This window comes from Solanum verrucosum, unplaced genomic scaffold (genome assembly GCF_900185275.1).
Source record: "Solanum verrucosum unplaced genomic scaffold, falcon-dt-bn FXZP01000117.1, whole genome shotgun sequence".
Taxonomy (NCBI): Eukaryota; Viridiplantae; Streptophyta; class Magnoliopsida; order Solanales; family Solanaceae; genus Solanum; species Solanum verrucosum.
In genome coordinates, this window is record NW_026020014.1 from 1,594,626 (window position 1) to 1,614,340 (window position 19,715).

Here is a 19,715-nt window from a genome sequence, read left to right on the forward strand (position 1 = left end):
AAACTGAAAACCAAAAGAAATCATCAGCATATACATATACAAACCATCGTATACAAATACAAATCAAACAAAGAATTGTTAGTTGCGAATTATACAAACTCGAAGACAACCCACGTAATTAATGATTAATGGTAGTCGCGAGTTGTAATTATAGCAACATATAACTATGATGACTAATTAAGTAGTATAAGTTTGTTTAATCGCGTAATTTTCCCTTGTTTTTATCATATTAAGTTATATTATATTATACATTAACTTATTAAATTAACGTATGTATTCCTCGTGAAGAAATAAATACGTATTGCCAAGTCATCATTGCCAGGTTGGCATTGAGTCCTTGTTGGACCACCCCACCCCCTGGTTACCCCCACCCATCACCCATCACCCACCACCCACCACCCACGCACTGTTCCCCTGTTTTCAAGTTTGATAATCATATAAAGCCCAAAGTGGAACAGAACACAGAATAAAAACACATACACACAGTGTTCTCTCTCTCTTCTTCAGGCGTGTCATCCAAATTACAGTCTCTCATTATGCTCTGTTTTCTCTCTCCCTAAAACCATCATCAGTTATCCATAACTCTTTGTCTCCATTGTCTCTTCTTCGCATTCATATTATTATTATTATTATTATTATTATTGTGTGTATGTGTATGATGATCAATGGCATGAATTCCTCATTGACATCTCTATAATCCCGCAGCTTTTGACTCATCTATAACAGACAATAAAGACATTCCTTCAATCATTTTTCACCCCACTCCTTCACTTCCCCTGTTTTTCTTCCTGTTGCTCTGTTTTTTTCTACTTCTATAAAAAATACTCATATATGGATAGGTATAGTTATCAACGAGAGAGGGAAATTTCTCATTCCTCAAACCCATCTTTTTCTTCTACACTTCTTGACGCAATTTATCGTTCAATTGATCAAGGAGAAGAAGAAGAGGTTGTTCTTTACAAAGAAACAATGCGTAAGAAGCAGAGCAACAATATGGAGAGTTTTCAAAAAGCTTGTATGATTGAGAAATGGATGGAACATAAAGTAAGTGAAAAAGTTGTTGTTCGGAGAAAATCTATAGCTGATTTCGAGAGGAAATCGAGGAATCTGATGAACTCGAGCTCGAGTTCTTCAGATTCCAGCTGTGGGGGTGTGTTTTCTTCTTCGGAAACTGAATCCAGTTACAATAATGTAGTAGTAAATCCAACTGGGTCATCTTCTTCATGCTATGGTCTAAACAGGCCTAAACCAATCAGAACCTCAATTTCCAGTACAAACCCAGAAAAACTCAGCAAAAACCAAGCTAAACAGCTCAATAATTATGGCCATAATAATCCTCAAATGGAAAGAGATTTCGCTCCGAAAACCAAAAGTGAAACTGGTTTTATAAAGACGAAATCAAAAGCTTTGAAGATTTACGGAGATTTAAAGAAAGTGAAGCAACCAATTTCTCCGGGAGGTCGATTAGCAAGTTTCTTGAACTCACTTTTCACTGCTGGAAATACAAAGAAACCCAAAGTTGTTTCTGCAAATGCATCGTCTACATGTTCTTCAGCCTCTTCATTCTCCAGGTCATGTTTAAGCAAAAGCACACCCAAATCCAGCAGCAACGGAACGAAACGTTCTGTGAGATTTTACCCAGTGAGTATCATCGTAGACGAAGATTGTCAGCCATGCGGACACAAAAATCTGTATGAAGAAAAAATACCCAATCCAGAATCTCTAAAGAATATCAGAAACTCCATTAACGAGGAGCTCAAATTCCATTCAATGGAGAAAAATCGTCGAGTTGAGGAAGCTACTAAAGAGTTGCTGAGAAATTATCAGAGAAATTCAAATTCCCAAATCAAGAAAATGGAAATTTTCGACGATGAAGATGATGGTGCAAGTTGTGCTAGTTCAGATTTATTCGAACTTGATAATCTTTCTGCAATTGGAATAGATAGTAATAGGTATCTTGAAGAATTACCAGTTTATGAAACTACTCATCTTGATACTAATCGAGCCATTGCTAATGGTTTAATTTTGTAATAAGTGTATTATTTATTGTTAACTAATGTAATTTTTGTAATTGGTTTGATTGGGGGTTTTATTTTACATTTGAGAGAAATGAAATTTCTTCTCAAAATTAATCTTTAATATCTATCTACTTATTTACATCAATTTGCTTGTTTGCTTAAAGAGAAAAATAGGTAAACTTATCTCTTTGTCATAGGTTGGGTGTTGAGTCGAGATCGAGTTCAACTGAGTTATAAATAATAATATTAAGTTGAGCTGGATCCAATCGAGCTTGTTATAGTAGTATTAAGTCGAGTTTAATAAAGCCTTGTTAAGAGTATAATTGAGCTCTGATTGAGTTGAGCAAGTTTGAGTTTGATTCTTTAATATTTGATTTTACATAGTACTGTGTCATTGGAAAAGTTAAATTAATAATAATTTGGCTGATTAAGGGAAAAATTTGTAAATACTAGTAGTTTAACTTTAAATATGATTGAATTATTAAAAGTAAAATAAGGTTAACTTAATGTGTTTTTTTTTTAAAAAAAAAGTTCAGTATAATAGTTGTTAAAGTCCAAAAATGAAAAGGAGGATTATTGAGAGATCATGTTCACACGAGAAGAATATGAAGTAAAAGCAATTCAAGAAAAGGTCACAAAGGCAGATCGTTGTATTCATCAAAGAGAGAGTTCAGACTGTTTCTTTCTTATTTAACTCCGTTTCTATGAGTTTGTTCACATTATTGTTTTGAACTCCAAATAAAAATGAAGAATTGTCGAAGGTTAATCGAAGATAGTTTTCCTCTCCAATAAAAATAAGAATAAGGCCACACATATCTTGTTCTCTCCTGATTACATTTATCAAATTTCACTGAATTTATTGTTGTTATCGTTATTCTATTACTTTTTTTTCTTGGTTATTGTGGGTCCTTTTTTTTGCTTGAAGATGGAGCTAGCATCACTACCATAAATATCCCCTTCGAATTATCAAGTCAAAAAGCAACTCCTACTATAGCTTATTTATCAAAACTAGAGTAGTACAAATGCTACTTCTTCAACTTGGATACATTTATTATTTCCTTTATTTATGAACTATATTTCACTGCTAGTAAATGCTACTTTTACTACTAGTTGCATGTAGCAATTTTTCAATTTTTTTTTTGTTTTTATTGCTCCAGCAGAGTGTTAATTAATTAAGATAGATATTTGAGAGAGAAATAAATAAGAATTTAGGCTAATTTAATTAAAATTGAAGTGATTTAGTATTTTAACAAGTGTATTAATATTTTAAAAGATAAGATAATAAGATCAGGACACACTAACCATGATGGTAATTAATAAAGCAAAGTAAAAATGTGGATGATGAAAATGATAATTGAAAGAAGAAAAAGATGATCAAAGGATCAAAGAGGGATTGCTCATGGTCTCCAAAAGTTTAGGACATAATATCTATGGTCAGATTTTTGTTGGGTCACCCTTTACCTATTCTTATTTTTTTATGTTTTATTTCTTACTCGATATTCGATACTCACTTCTTCTCAACTAATTTAAATTTGCTATGAAAAGTTTCAGTTTGAAAGTAAAACATTCTTAGCGACAGAGCTAAGATTTTTGCTAAAAATTTCAAAATATAAAAAAGTAAACACATGAAGAAATCAAGAGAATTCAACCTCTACTATTTATATATAGATAAAAAATATTTTTAACCTTATACATATATATATTACATGTATAATATATAAAATGTAATTTTTCCAAGAAAGAAGGTTGGGATAAAACCACGTATGGTACCATGGCTCCACCCCAGCTCACTTCCAAAGTCAATTTATTTCTTAATTCTTAAATTTAAGACATTTAATTAAAAATAAAGAAATTAGAAACATATATATATAGCTAAAATATAAATGGATCGAACTGAATAATTTTGGTCCAAACTAAAAAGATCATTTTTTTGTTGGGTGAGGAAACTAGTCATTATTTTCCATTTCTACTTCTTTTTTTAAGTAAAAAAATAAAATAATCATCACCTGATATTTTACAGTTATAATTAAAACTCGATCAAATATGCACCGAAAAGTTCTACTTAATTAATAAAATATTCTACACTCAAACTCGATATATCTACTAAAAAAGAAAAAAATATTTATCATTCCGTCACGAGCTTTGATGGTCACCGTACTGCCACCTATTTAGGTAGAAAAATGAAATAGTCCAAGAACTTAATTAAGTATACTGACAGTACTACTGGTTTGTGTACACAAAGGTCAAATTAAAGGGTCTTTATTTTTCAAAGGGAACTGTTTTTCTTCTCACCCCAATATGCCAACAATATACAATTTTGTTCCTACTGGAACCACATTGATATGATGACCTCCAGTGGAACTCTCAAGAAACTATATTAAAATTATCATATAAAAACTTTATATTATAATTATTAATATTAATAATAATGTGTGGTTGTCCACATATATAGATCAAACATCAATAGACTGAGGCCCCTCATTTTGGAATCCTAAGTTGCTTAATAACTCTATTTTAAATCAATATATACAATAATAAAATGTGCATTAAGCTTTAAAAAAATATATATTTTAGAGACAAGTTAAATATGTAGGGATCATCAATAATACATAAATTGTAATGGAGAAATTAGTAATCTAAATAATGCAATGCAGGAATTGTTTTTATTAGGTGTTTAGTATAAATATCAAGTATAAATTAGTATATAATGTATAATTGAAAATTCATATTTATTATTTGATTAAACAAAATAAATATTTGTTTTACTCACTATTAGAAACAGAGGTTTCTCTATCATGAATCAATGGAACTTAAATAGTGAGAAGCTTTCTTATTTTTCAGTATGTAAACATTATAATTTTTTTCTCACGATTCAATCGAGATATTTATGAAAATAGTCACTAAACATTTTTGCCCGAAAAACTTTAGTGGGAAAATAGTTACTTTTTAGTAGTGATTGTTATGAAGGTTAGTTTTTATTTATTTTTAAATTAATTTTAGCGTTTTTAGTTATGACCATAATTGATCACACTCTGTTTCATATAAAATAATATAAATGCATTTTATAGGACAATTTTTAAATTTACTACTAATAAAAAGTTTTTTTTTTTAGGACTAATAAAAAGTTTCTCATTTTCTTATTCATGCTTTTACTATTCGTTTGATGATTAGGTTTAGTTCATTTGTTACTCATCCTAGTACTGTTAACTTTAATTAATAAATTAATTAATTGCTGGTTAGGGGCCAAATGTACAATTTCTACAGCTAAAAGTATGCCTATTGAGAGCTGGGAGCCTGTGATACGTACTGAAGTAATCAGAAATTTTGTAAACAGTATACTAAAGCAACTTAATTAATTAGTACACGTGATGTCCACGATCAAAAGTTCAAATTAAAGTAATTACTCTACTAATTAGCAACTCTAATGTTAATTATCTCGTGATTACTGTAAAGATATGTGAAATCTAAGAAAAAGGAATGTTTAGGAGAGAGAAACGGATTCAAAATTCTGAATTTATTAATTTTGGGACAGAACAGTAACTGGGTTTAGAATAAATCATTTATGGGTTAATAACTTTTTTTTTCGTTTCTCACTTAGTTATGATTCTGATTTTAATCTTTGTAACAGCCGACTAAGCACATTTAACCTTCGATCACTTGAAATATATATTTCGGAAAAGGGTCAAAATTGCCCCTGAACTATGTGAAATAGACCACTTATACCCTTCGTTACATTTTGGGATCAAAAATACCCCCGCCGTTATTTCAAGAGACCACAAATACCCTCAACAGTTAAAACCCCAAATTTTTATTGCCACGTGGGACTAATCCTTCCACTTAAGTGTTGCCAACTAGGATTCATTAGAAAAGAACTTGACCTTTAGCGGCGACAACAATTGCCACAAAAGCCCATAAAATCGTCACTAAAAGTTTTTAACATTAAATTCTAATTTTGTGTTTTTTTCTTCATTGTTTTTAAAAAACCAAAAATGATATCGATTAAGTAGGAGTTTTAAGACACTGTATGTTTTATTTTTATGTCATATGTAAATGTATAAAATGTACAATGATGCATTATATAGTAGGAGATTTGAATCGAGAAGTAATTTTGATGATTTTTCGTAATAATATTGGATGTTTTTAATATTGATATTGCAAGAATTTATTTTAGAAAATTAGGTTGCAATCGAAAATTAATTATCATATTTTTTTGGTTGAAAAAATAGGTTTTACTAGCGAATGATTGTTGCAGTCTTAGTCGCCACTAAAAACCACTCATAACCTTTAGTGGCAATATTTTGGGATTTTGTAGTGACTTTGTTGCCACTAAAGGTCAAGTTCTTTTGTAGTGAATCTTAGTTGGCAATGCTTAGGTGGAGGGATTAGTCCCATGTGGCTTGCCACGTCACTAATAATTTGGGGTGTTAACTCTTGAGGGTATTTGTGGTCTCTTGAGATAACGGCGGGGGTATTTTTGATCCCAAAATGTAATGGAGGGTATAAGTGATCTATTTCACATAGTTTAGGGGCAGTTTTGACCCTTTTCCGTATATATTTTTGATTCCTTTGCTCATTAATGATCATAAATTTCCCTAAGTACAATAACAAAATCAATATAATCTCACAAGTAAAGTCTGGAGAGGATGAGGTGTATGCAGACCTTACACGATTATTTCCGATAGACGATCAACTCAAGATTTTTTTTTTCTTTTTCAAAAAAGTACAAGCGTAAAGAAAGTTATAATGAAAATATCGAAGATGGAAAAATATTGACATTAAATTATTAATGTGCACATTGGACGGTAATATTCTTCTAAAAATAATTTTAATATAATATATTAATCGCATAAAATAATAAAAAATACATATTAATTAATTGAAAATATCATAATATATACGACATATAAAATAAAGTCTTAACGCTATTATATAGTTTAACTTAATATTATTGAATTCAGTCAAATTCATAACTTGAGAGGTGGACTTTCCGCACTTATAATTAGAATAAGTACCCTAGAAGGGAAGTTAAAAAATAAAATAGGAGATTAGAGATGAGGACCACTAAATCATAACAGTTTGATACGCTAATTAAACTATATATATATATTATGCTTAACGTCCACATTAGTATAATACTCCCTCCGTCCCTATTTACTTGTCCATATTTCCTTTTTTAGTTGTCCCTATTTAGTTGTCCATTTTGACAAATCAAGAAAGGACAACAAATTTTTTCCTATTATACCCTTATTTACACTTCTTGAAAATTGTAAAAGTGTATGTTGTTTCCCTCCAATTTATTTCACTTGAATTCAAATAAGTGGTTGTAATTTTGAAGTGAAAAGTTGTCATAAGGGTAAAATTGTAACTTCACTGTGCTAATCATTGTTGCCTTAATCTGTGTGCAATTTCTAAAGTGGACAACTAAAAAGGGACGGAGGGAGTATAATATAATCACAAAGTTAAGGGTAGCTTGAACTACAGGAAAAGAAAAGCCTATATCCTACTTATAGACTTTGAATTGCCTATGCACAAAAAAAGATATAATTTTTTTATTTAGGACCCATTTTTGTTAGTTCACAACCAAAGTTTGATGGCTCTAAGGACTTTAACGTACAATATTTAATGTAATTAATTATAGAAAAGACTTTGAAGTGTATAGTAGGTTTATATCAATAAATTGTAGTACTAAAAGTGAATACTCATTATTAGGTAAATGCTCATTTAAGACCTAGCTAGCACTCCCTCTGTCTCAATTTATGTGACATATTTCGCTCTTCGAAAGTCAAACAATTTAAGTTTGATCGAGAATTTACTCATGGAATCTTCAATTTTTTTAAAATGAAATTTATATATTTATAAACTACATAAAAAGTACTATAACTCACAATAATTGATAATTCAAAATATTTAAAAGATATATGAAAAATTTACGGTCAAAGATAGACTTGTTTGAATCTCAAATCTAAAATGTGTCACATAAATTGAGACCGAGGGAAGAGGGAGTATATGATATGCTAAGACTTTAAGCTATGATTTTTAAATTTCATACTATATACTAAAATTTTAATTAATTTCATATATGAATAAGTACATAATACTTTTGTTGATCATGCACGCCTATAAAGTAGGCATGTTGCATGCTCAGATTCCTTGTCCCATTTCACATTACACTAAACTAGCTAATTAAATTAGTGGTACTACAATATATAGCCCTGTCTTATTTTTCAGGCTATTGATTTCACTTGTATGGATAATTATATGTACGGAATTTTTTTTTGGCCAGAATGATATTTTATCTTTTTTTTTTTTGGAATATTTTTACCTTTTTAACTTTAATACTTTTTAACTAAAAAAAAATAAAATTAGTTTATTTTAAAATAAAAAAGATATTATATATTTTTAAAATTTCTGGCCAAATTTCGTGGTCATTTAGTGAAAAATTACTAGTTTTTCAATGCAATTTTGTGCTGAATAATGTTTAGTGGTTATTTTTTTTCCAGATATTTTGATTGAATAAGTGTGAAAAAATAATAATAGTGTTTTTACACAAAAAAATAATAAAAAAAGTTTTTCAATATTTCAGTGAGACTCTGTTTAATTTTCACCACATATTTTTTCAGTGAGCTGATTCGATGGAAAATGAGTGAAAATTATGTTTTGTGGGAAAAGCCTTTGTTTCTAGTTGTGTGTGCATGTGTTATGTATGCAAACCTGTTTCTAGTTTCTAATTCCAAAATGTCAGTGTCTATAAATGAATGTTTAGATGAAATATAACTCCTCAATTTCATCCTTCATTGCATGCATTTGTTAATTCACTTCCCTCAACGACAATGAAATATATCCCAGGATATAATACAAGATTATTTTATCTCACATAGAAAATGGGATAGCTAATTTCATCCTTGTGTTTATCTCATCCCACATACCAAATGATACTACGTGTGATGACCGTGTTAAAATTTAATTACAATCTCAATCTATAAAAGTTAATCAAACTCAATAACTATACATGAAATATGTGTTTGTTTTTTCAATTCATTTTTAAAAAAAGTTTAGTATTCATTAACCAAGGAATAGTGGGGAATCAACATTAAGCATGAGAAGAAAAAGGAAACTCCTCTACTCAAGTCAAAAGTTGCTAAAAGAACATTCTCTAAAGTTTATTTAGTTTGGATACATATATAGAAATGGATTTTTCAAATGAGAAAAATTAGCAAAACAATTTAGTTTAAGACATAAAGCTTTGTATATATTTAATTAATTAATGGCGCGTTGAGATAAGATCCTAAACTTGCTTTATAATATATGGTTGGTGAGGTGGGGAAATTAAGTTAAACTTCAATTAATCATGAAATTAAATAGGAGTCTAGACGTGAGACCACTCTGAGTTGACTATTTTGTTTAGTTTCAAACATAGAGATAATCATGATCTTAATCTTCTCCATAATGTAAAGTTTGACACACTTACTAGAACTAGCTAGTACAATTTTTTTTATAATTATTTCCTATTAGAGTAGGTTATTTCTTTTATTTTTCAGGTTACTAATTTCAATCAAATTGAATTATTATGAGTAGTTATTTTTTTTTAGTTGACTTGGTAAATCATACTACCTTCTATCTCGATGTAAATTACTATAATATCCATTTGCAAGTTTGAATTCTATGCACCATTTTTTTTTTTTATTTATATATATATATATTCGGTCGCTAATAAAATAATTACTAATAATTAATTTCTAGGATAATTATTAATTAGTGATCTGGTAAAAATTGTAATTGATAATCAATTGTTACAGCAGGTTAAACTATACTTAGAGTCGGAAGTAAAGCAGAAAGTTGGTCATAATTCAGTAGTTGTGGTTCAAATTCTATATAGGTTTTTAAAAAATACTGTATAAATTTAAAACTCACGAATTCAAATTTTGAATTTCCATCTGGTTATACTAATATTGAATAATTTTAACACATATATATCAGTGAAGCTAATTAGCTAGCCAAAAAAATCTGGAATAATATGCTTCCCCAATCAATAATTAAATGAATGTTTCAAACTCAATCTGAGTTGTTACAATCACAGCATAGTTAGTGTCTTTTTGTGTGCATATCCTATACAAGATCCAACTATAACTCATCTTTGAATATGTATTATTCTTATATTATAATTATATACAATTATTTCTTCTATATATCATGTGTAATATGCTGGAATTGTTACATACCAACCATGCACATGGAATTTTCATATATGTGGCTGCTGTTACTGAATTTATCAAGTGTGTAGGACACATTGATTCAAAGTTATATACTCAAAAGAATGACACAAAAGGTTGAAATTAATTGTTTTTTGTTTTTATTATTACTAGTTTGGTTCGTTCTTTCGATATGTTGTGTACTGCTTTTCATTTCGCATTATTTCGTTGTTGTTACTGTTCTCATTTATGCAGTAAAAACAACCTCTCTATCTCTACGAGCTAGGCCCTACGAGTAAGGTCTGCTGATCTCACCTAACCGACTTGTAGGATTACACTGGATATGTTGCTATTTGTGGTTTGAAAAAGAAGAATTAATCAATGGGTTCTTCATAAATAAGTTGTTGTTTTAGAAGGGTGCATAGAGGGTCATAGAGTAAGGTACCTACCCAGACAAAACTGATCCTTCTGTAAGGCTGTGTTTCATCTGTTCTTGACTTGTTACCATCTTTTTATTTATAAAATGATTTATCTATTGTCTGGTCTTGATGATAATAGTTTCTCTATATTGTTCTTCTCCTCACATGTATTCACAATGGAAACATAATATCTATATTGTTCGGATCCTTAAAAAAATCTCGTTGTAGTCGTGTTAGACTTACCTCTAAATTTATAACTTCTAGAAGATTCGATTAGAACTGAGCTATAGTTCTACTTACGAATTCGATAAAATTTAATAGCTTCAACCTAAACGTTGTATTTATGTTAAAAATTCACTTAATATATATAATTAGTTTTTTCATAATCAAGTAAATTTCCTATTTTAAAAATTCAGAACTTTGTAAAATTGAAATACCTAACCGATGCTGAAACTATTATTTGCCTGTACATGGAACTGCCTTGTCCTGGAAGCTAGCGGCGCACTATGGACTCATTGATTAGTCCCCATCCACAGAGAACAACATATAGATATTCTGACTCTAGACACCGAGTGGGAAACCAAAAAGAGAACATATAGATATTTTGATTTTAATTACTACAATATTTATATCGACTAATGAAATCAGGTTATGAGTAACCGTATAGTACTGCCTGGTACGTGATATTTTATGTGACAAGCTTTCTTTAGTCTACTACGAAAAGAATCACATATTCTTATATTCAGTAAAATTTAACTTGAATTTCTCATTTTTTTTCTTAATTCCATGGCTTTATAGCATCGAAAATGCTTATGGCATGTTCTAGAGTGCCGTATGTTTTTAAAGTTCTTATTTCTTTCTTAACCTTTATGTTCAGTCTAACAAAGTCATATAAATTGAGATTGCGAACGAGATGCTTAACAAATAGATATACACTCAACTAAAGCCTTTATGTGCTTAACAATATCTTGCTTTACAAAAATTCCCAATACTATTACTATTATTATTAAATATACAATAAACAATACCATAAACCTCATGTAAAGTTTATGTGATCTGTTTATACATGTTAATCAAAGACCAAAACATAGAGTTATATCATTTAATTACTTTGCAGTGATAACATATAGCAGTAAATATGGTAAAATGTGAGAATGATACCACGTAAGGCAAAGTAATGCAACAGATTCTGATAAAATTGATTTAATCCCACTTCTCAGATTACACTTATTACTGTCGTAACCAATATCCACAAAAAGGAGACAGCGCCACTCCGAAATAAGTCATGTAGTGCATGATTCAAATTTTAGCCGAGACTTTAATGTGGGTTTCATATAGGAACAAAAAAAGAAGAAATAAGGGAAAATTATGCAGAATATCAAAATATTTAGCCTTTATTAGGTACTATAGCTATAGTTTAAGAAAATTGTAATTCGCGGCCATAGTTTCCACAATTCTTTCTATTTGTCTAACTTGTGTAATTCGCCTATTTTGTATAAATGCAGAATTTGTATAATTTTGTTTTGATGGTATAAATTCAGAATTTTGTATATACTTACCCTATCTATTTGTATATGATTCATAATAAATTACCTTATTGGTTTATTGGCAAGCGATATACAAACTGCAATCTCTATAGCAAATAGAGCTATAGATATGAAATACAATTATCAAAATTATAGCTATAAAACTTTATTATATTTGGTATTTGTAAAATTTTGTTGTGAAATAATGTGAGAAGACAGGGTGAGGGCCAGTGTTGATCTGGCAAATCTGTATATGTGGTTGGGTACGGGCCCAAAAATGACTTTTGGGCGCACGTGATGGGCTGGCCTGCATCTACAGTACCCTTTTGTCGCGCATGCACACGTGCGATCCTTCTTCGCTGATCCTCATTACCTCCCCCCCCCCCCGTCCAATTATTGTACTCTTCTCCTTGCGTTTCATGGTCCCGTTGAAAAAGTTTTGAAAAATTGGTGATTAGATAAAATATGATATATATATAGCTTATCGAAGATATAAAAGTCGGGGATCATATAAGGATATCAAGTCGGTAAATAATTGAACATGTCTAGTTTCGTTTCGTGTTGTTAGTATTACTCTTTCGATATCATATTTGATTTGATTTGATTTTAGTATTATTACTTGTTTTATTTTCTCAATTATTATATTATTTGTGTAGTTATCGTTCTTTTTGTTTTAGTTCTTACTTTACATACTTGATATTTGATAATTGATATGTTTTATTTAAGGGTGTATCTGCAATAATTTATCTATCCTAACAAGATAGAGTTAAGGTTATGTAATGTGTACACACTATCTTCACCAAATAGTACGTCTTATAATGGAATTACATTGAGTATTCAGTAATTGTAATTTTTACGTCTATTAATATAACTACATTTTATCCTAAATAAATTGAATCGAAAACTCAAATATTGCGCATATATATATTTTCTCACTTGAAATATAATTCTCCAATAGAAAAATTCAATTGAAACTTAATTCTTTATCAGTTATGTGATCTGCCATTAATATCTAATTTTAGTAGTTATACTTCAAGTGAGAAAATATGCCACTTAACTATATTATATTATAAAAACATTTATAAAAGACACACGGTTTCTATTATTGGTTTAGCCAATATTTTAGATTTGTTTAATAATATACCATTCATTTATCAACACCTGTAGGTGTCACTCCTAAGCTTACACAAAATGTAAAAACTTAACGAAATATCTTATATTAACATCGCTATTTAACTAATACCCATTTTAAAAAAAAACATCATTTAGATAAAAATAATTGAATTTAGTTAGATCTGTCTTCAGAATAGACATAAGTATAACCGACTTAACTTCAATCATACAAGGCTTTAAACATGATCAACGTTATTTTGAAATGGATACATTTATATTTTTTGACATACTACGAATATGATTTAAATGATGATCCCGAAATAGGGTGGCAAATATCAGTGTCTGTGGGTAGGCAAGTTGAAAGATGGGCCTTCAAAAAAAGAGTAGATATGCAGTAAAAGAAAAGTAAATAAATACACTAATAAAGAGGTGGAAATTAGTAGATTTATAAGATTAGAAAAGAAGAAGAGACAGAGTGCAATGCAGCTTTGGTTAAAGTTAAAGATGAGAGGAATAAAGAAAAAGTAAAACAGTACAATATTTTTTTCAAAGTAATACTCTTTTGTTTTGGTGATCCCAATGTTATATATTGTCCTTCAATTTTCAGTATTATTCAAGTGGATGCAGCTTTTTGTTTTCTTTGGCTTTTCTTGGGAAAGAGTAGACTCACCCCTTTTTCCTTTTTCAATTTTTGAATTTTTGAATTTCATTCTCGATTATCGTATTATTTTGTTATAATTTCTTCTTTGTTATTCTTCCTTTTATAGGATCTTTTTTCTTGCAACATTTGATTTTAGTTTTGCACATGATATACTGAAAGTCACAAGATTATAGTATGACATAACTTTAATTTATGATCACAAAATGTGTCTCTCAATCAAACTCTATATCAAATCAAATTAGACCATTCATTTTTAAACGGATGAAATATTATATATTTGTTATTTTTTTATACTTTTGTTATTTCTTTTTCACATTTATTTTGTAACAGAAGAAATAATACAACTTTTTTGTGCTAAAACATTGGAAGAGAGAGAAGTTGAATATCCAAGATGATATTGGTATTAGATAACTTAAAAGATAATTATAATTTAATATTGCGATAAGTAGAGAAAAAGAGGTTAAGTAAATTACTATGTATGAATTTATAACTAATTTCCTTTTACATCTTAATTTAGTGGATATAACTTAAATTTAATTTTTTATTGCTCCTCAATTTAACTCACATATAGTTGAACCAACTTTTTTTCTCCCATATATTATTTATTAATGTTCTAGCCTTTTAAAAAATAAAAATAAAAAAGCCAAAAACAAATTTAATTTACTCCTAGGCAGTGGCGTAGCCACATGGATTGGACACCCTTCGTCAGAAAAATATCGTATATGCAAGTAAAATAATACACAAAATGATTAAATAAAATATTTTGGACACCCTCAACATAACGAGCTTTTGTAGCCTAGTGGTTTCACCTCCTTGAAATGAGGTAGTGATTGTGTTAGAATCTCATTAGTTCTACTTTTTGAAAAAAGCTTTTATTGTGCTATTTCTGGACACCCTTTATGAAATTATTATGCTATTTCTGAACACCCTTTGTGAAATCCTGCCACTGCTCCAAGGTGTAATGGTAGATCATGATGAGCACTAATTGATATTGCTGTAAAATTAATGTTTAAAGGACAATAGTAGATTAAAACCGAATTTATTGTTTAGCAAACCAAATTAATTTTCATGAAAGAAGTTTTGTTAGGTTAATTAATTATTACTTCCTTCGTTCCGATTTACTCGTATTATTATTTTTTATTTTAATTCATTTAAAAAAAAATATTCTTTTTTGGTATTTCTTTAATTTCAATGTTCCGCATGACATATTTAAAACCATATTCTGCATTAGAAAAACATTTTTTTAAAAATTAATACAAAATCAAAATTAGATAAATAAATTGAGGAACGCAAGTGTCGTGTGGTCAAAGAGTCTTGAATGCAGATATTGAAGAGTTGCATCAGTTTGGTTTGATGATGGCGACTGTTGAATTTTAATACATAGCACAGAGTCATTGACAAAAATAACCCCAACTAACCCAAAGCGGCCACGTGGAAGGATCTACACCGCTAGCTAGCTATAACAGATTCGATAGAATTTAATAATTTTGATTCAAATAATATATTATATTAAAAATTTACTTAGTATGTCGCAATAAGCTATCTAATTATGAAAAATCTAATCGTTATACTATTCTAAAATTTATAAATTTAAAATTTTGAATCCGTCTTTTGACGAGATTGTACAATTCTTAATTGATGTTTTTTTCTATTGTCTGCTTGTCTAGTGTAACTAGTCTCTCCAGTCACAATCTGAATTACTGCTACTGTCTACTATTTTTTTTGACAAGGCAACCATAGTTTCTTTATAAGAATCACACGTTTAATTTAAGAAATTGACAAGAGAGAAGTATGTATTTAATTCATAATATGACTAACTGAATGGTAAGGACATGAATCTATCAAAACTGTATCTCTATCGTTGATTTGTTGATAGATTGGAAAGGGAAATCTTGACGTATAAAATTATTATCATGTGATCAGAATGTTACGAGTTTGAGTTGTGAAAATAATCTCTTGCCGTCCTTTTTTTCAAGTACAATTAATAGGACGATCCCGCACATAGTTGGCACTTATTACACCGTGTTGTCCTTTTTTTCAAGTACAACTTATAGACCACTTTTAGTCGTTGAATCATGTAGTCATTTTGTTCTAAAATTCAAAACTCATAAACATTAAATCTCGAACTAATCTTTACCAATATCTTTAAATCCTTGCGGTGCTAATTAATATATATCTATTGTCTGCTTGTCTAGTGTTACTGGTCTCTCAAGTCGCAGTCTAATGTGTCAAACTGTTTGTAATTGAAAATTGAGAAGGCAAGCAAAGATTGTAAATAACAATCACACGTTTGGTTTTAAGAAATTAAAGTTGACAAGAGAGAGATGCATTTAATTCATAATTAATCTCACTAATGAATATTGCCTGGTGGGTATGTGAATCTATCAAGAATTCCCTATCCTTGATTTTGTGCAACTGCTCAACTAATAATATGTTTGGTATGAAGAAAAATATTTTCTAAAAAATCTATTTATATTAGACTGAGTAACACCCCCTTCCCCCTCTCCGTATTATATTGTCCACACTCATATTGACAGTTGAAGCATGTAGGATGTTAGAATGGATTAGAGTCCACATCAGCTGAGTAATGAACTAATTTGATGATTTGCTTATATGAACTCAGTGTGACATTTCCTACCTCCCTCTAATAAAAGACATTATTGTTACTTATTTTATATTATTTCAAACATGATTTGACATATTATCAGTTAAAGCTGTGTTATACTCTTATTCATTTTTGAAATTATCATTTTAGGAAATGTTTCTCATAATAATAATAATAATAATAACAATAACAATAACAATAAGTTAAATCATTTAGCTTTATTTCCGTGAAGAAGAGATAAGGTTTCTCAGAGAAGAGAATAATATCGAGTGTCCCACTAGTCTAATATTTGCCCATGCAACTTAGGGTTTAGAGTCATGACTCATGAGTATATAAATATTAGTATTATATAATTTCTCATTTAAATTATGATGACTCGTTTGATTTTATTTCATTTCTTTCTAGTGATTGATTGATGGTAATGTACTACCTATTAATTAAACATAACTAAATTATAGTGTTAGTAATTTTTGAGGAACCCGACATCATGTGTAAATGACTTCCACTAACTTTGATTGATGGGACAATAATTCTATATGTCACATTTTCTTTGGTAAAAGAATTCATCGACATATAATTAGACCACAGAAATTTGATCAGGCATCAACGGACGATTAAACACTTCAATTCATTCCTATCAGGACATCCAATCTTGATGCAACTTACATAAATAAATTATGGAGGTAAGAAATATTGATTTAATAGCAGCATCTTCCAAAAATCTAGTAATTGGCAAAGGAAGCATGAAAGGCATTTACTTTTGAATTCAAAACTCGCAACTCTATCATTTACTTTTTTTTACCTAAAAGTTCGGCCTATGTAACTTTCAAATAATTATTATGTGAACTTGTTTCCACCTAACTAAGTGAGTATTTTTCAATCTAGTCTAGTCTAGTCTAGTTTAGTACTCCTACGTAGGAGTACTATGCAACAAAACATTAAGAGGCCATTTTCCTGCAGGAATTAAAGAAAATTAATTTTGACATATAATACATTGTACAATGTTTTTGGTTGGAGGAAAATAATTAATGCAACATTTTAATTGCAATATAGATACCCCATAACTTTAATTTGCTTGAGAAGATTATTTTTCTAAGTTACTATACCTTCTTTCACTTGGGTTAATTTTTTTCCCAAACTTCTTGAGTTGATGGTCTACTGGAAATTAAAGTGTCTTTCTGCCTCTCAAGTAAAGCTTGCAGACACACTATCCTCCGCCCTTTAAATTCAATTATACCAAATATGTTGTTTCATTGTCGTAGTTCATAATCGAGTCGTTCTATGAGAATTGGTTAGTGTAGGAAAGTGAAACCCTACTAAAAAATGTAAAGGGAAAGTCACTAAGAATAGGGATAGAGACTAGACAAGAATGATTGGACGTTAACCACTTCCTCAGCAATCTAAAGTGATCGATATCCCCACATATATACTCCCTCCGTCCCTTTTTACTTGTCCATATTTCCTTTTTTGGATGTCCCTATTTACTTGTCCATTTTGACAAATCAAGAAAAGACAACAAATTTTTTCCTATTATACCCTTATTTACACTTTTTGAAAATTGTAAAAGTGTATGTTGTTTCCCTCCAATTTATTTCACTTTAATTCAAATAAGTGGTTGTAATTTTGAAGTGAAAAGTTGTCATAAGGGTAAAATTGTAACTTCACTGTGCTAATCATTGTTGCCTTAATCTGTGTGCCATTTCTAAAGTGGACAACTAAAAAGGGACGGAGGGAGTATACTATAACTAAATGATTATTATTATGAGATACTCCCTCCGTCCCTTTTTAGTTATCCACTTTAGAAATGACACACAGATTAAGGCAACAATGATTAGCACAGTGAAGTTACAATTTTACCCTTATGACAACTTTTCACTTCAAAATTACAACCACTCATTTGAATTCAAGTGAAATAAATTGGAGGGAAACAACATACACTTTTACAATTTTCAAGAAGTGTAAATAAGGGTATAATAGGAAAAAATTTGTTGTCCTTTCTTGATTTGTCAAAATGGACAACTAAATAGGGACAACTAAAAAAGGAAATATGGACAAGTAAATAGGGACGGAGGGAGTAGTAGTAAAGAGTTACCTGACATGCACAAAAGCACTGACCCCAAAATATAATTACTGAAAAAGAAGGAATACTCCATTGGTTACCTTTCTTTGTTCACTGTTTTCATACACTAAATTTTAGGCCCCTTTCTTGGACTTGCCGACCTTGCCTATTCGTTAGGCTACTGTACACAAGTTCGGTTCATTTGGCAAAAGTGTTCATTTAATTTGGTTTATCTCCCGGGTGTGCATTTGACTTAATTTTGTATAAAGTTGAACAAGTAAATACACACATCTTATGTAGAGTTTTACGTGTTGTGTCATAGAATGTGTATATCTACTTGTTTTAGCTAATACAAATTTAAATGTCTACTTATGCACTATACTCAAAATTGAAGGGTATAGATACTTGTTGAGTTCAAGTTAAAAAGGACATATATGCCTTCGAGAAATATTGGAGAAACAACAAGAAACTGCAATCGAGTGAAAAAACTAATCACTGTCTTCATTAAATTTTAAAAATAAATTCTACAAACTACAATTCATGCCAAGGATGTCACGGAAACCGTTTATCTACTGGGACAAAATTGAATACACATCACCCATCTCAGACTCCACTAATGAAATTATACTGACTTGTAGCTATTTAACGACTCACAGTTGGGTTAAACAAAATGACTACATTCATCGAGGGATGAATGTGATGGTAACTATTGAGATCCATTTCCAGTTCGCGACTTCTAAAGTCCAAATGTTTGAATGAGCAATAAAGAGTAGAAACACTGAAAAGTAGCCATATTGTCATGGAGTTTTAAGAAGGTTTCAAATTCCCCATAATAATGTCCTAATTGCACCTAAAGAGTTTAAGACACCATCACTGTAACTTTTCATGACTAAAAAGTTGGCTATTTGTGAATCATCGCAACGGAAATTATAGTCTGACACTAATACGTACTGTCGAATTATAAGAATGTCAAGTTCACTAAATCCAACGAAAAGAATATTTATCTAACCTGCATTGGCATGTAGTCCTTAAAATATACTTCTTCAACGATGAACAAACTTGCAGTTACTCAATTCGACTGCAGATAACATGAAGCTAAGATATCCAATTATTATCGCCTAGACA

The 19,715-nt window shown here is 29.9% G+C and overlaps 1 protein-coding gene across 1 annotated transcript; it reads left to right on the top strand.

Moving 5' to 3' along the window:
- The first annotated feature begins 484 nt into the window (after positions 1-484).
- On the top strand, positions 485-2,139 carry LOC125820646 (protein BIG GRAIN 1-like A). The gene has a single exon (XM_049500060.1). The coding sequence runs from the start codon at positions 832-834 to the stop codon at positions 2,029-2,031; it is 1,200 nt and encodes a 399-aa protein (XP_049356017.1). The 5' UTR covers positions 485-831; the 3' UTR covers positions 2,032-2,139.
- Positions 2,140-19,715: the final 17,576 nt, after the last annotated feature.

Excerpts from the sequence above, each read along its gene's own strand:
- LOC125820646 (XM_049500060.1), top strand. The coding sequence starts at position 832 with ATGGATAGGTATAGTTATCAACGAGAGAGGGAAATTTCTCATTCCTCA.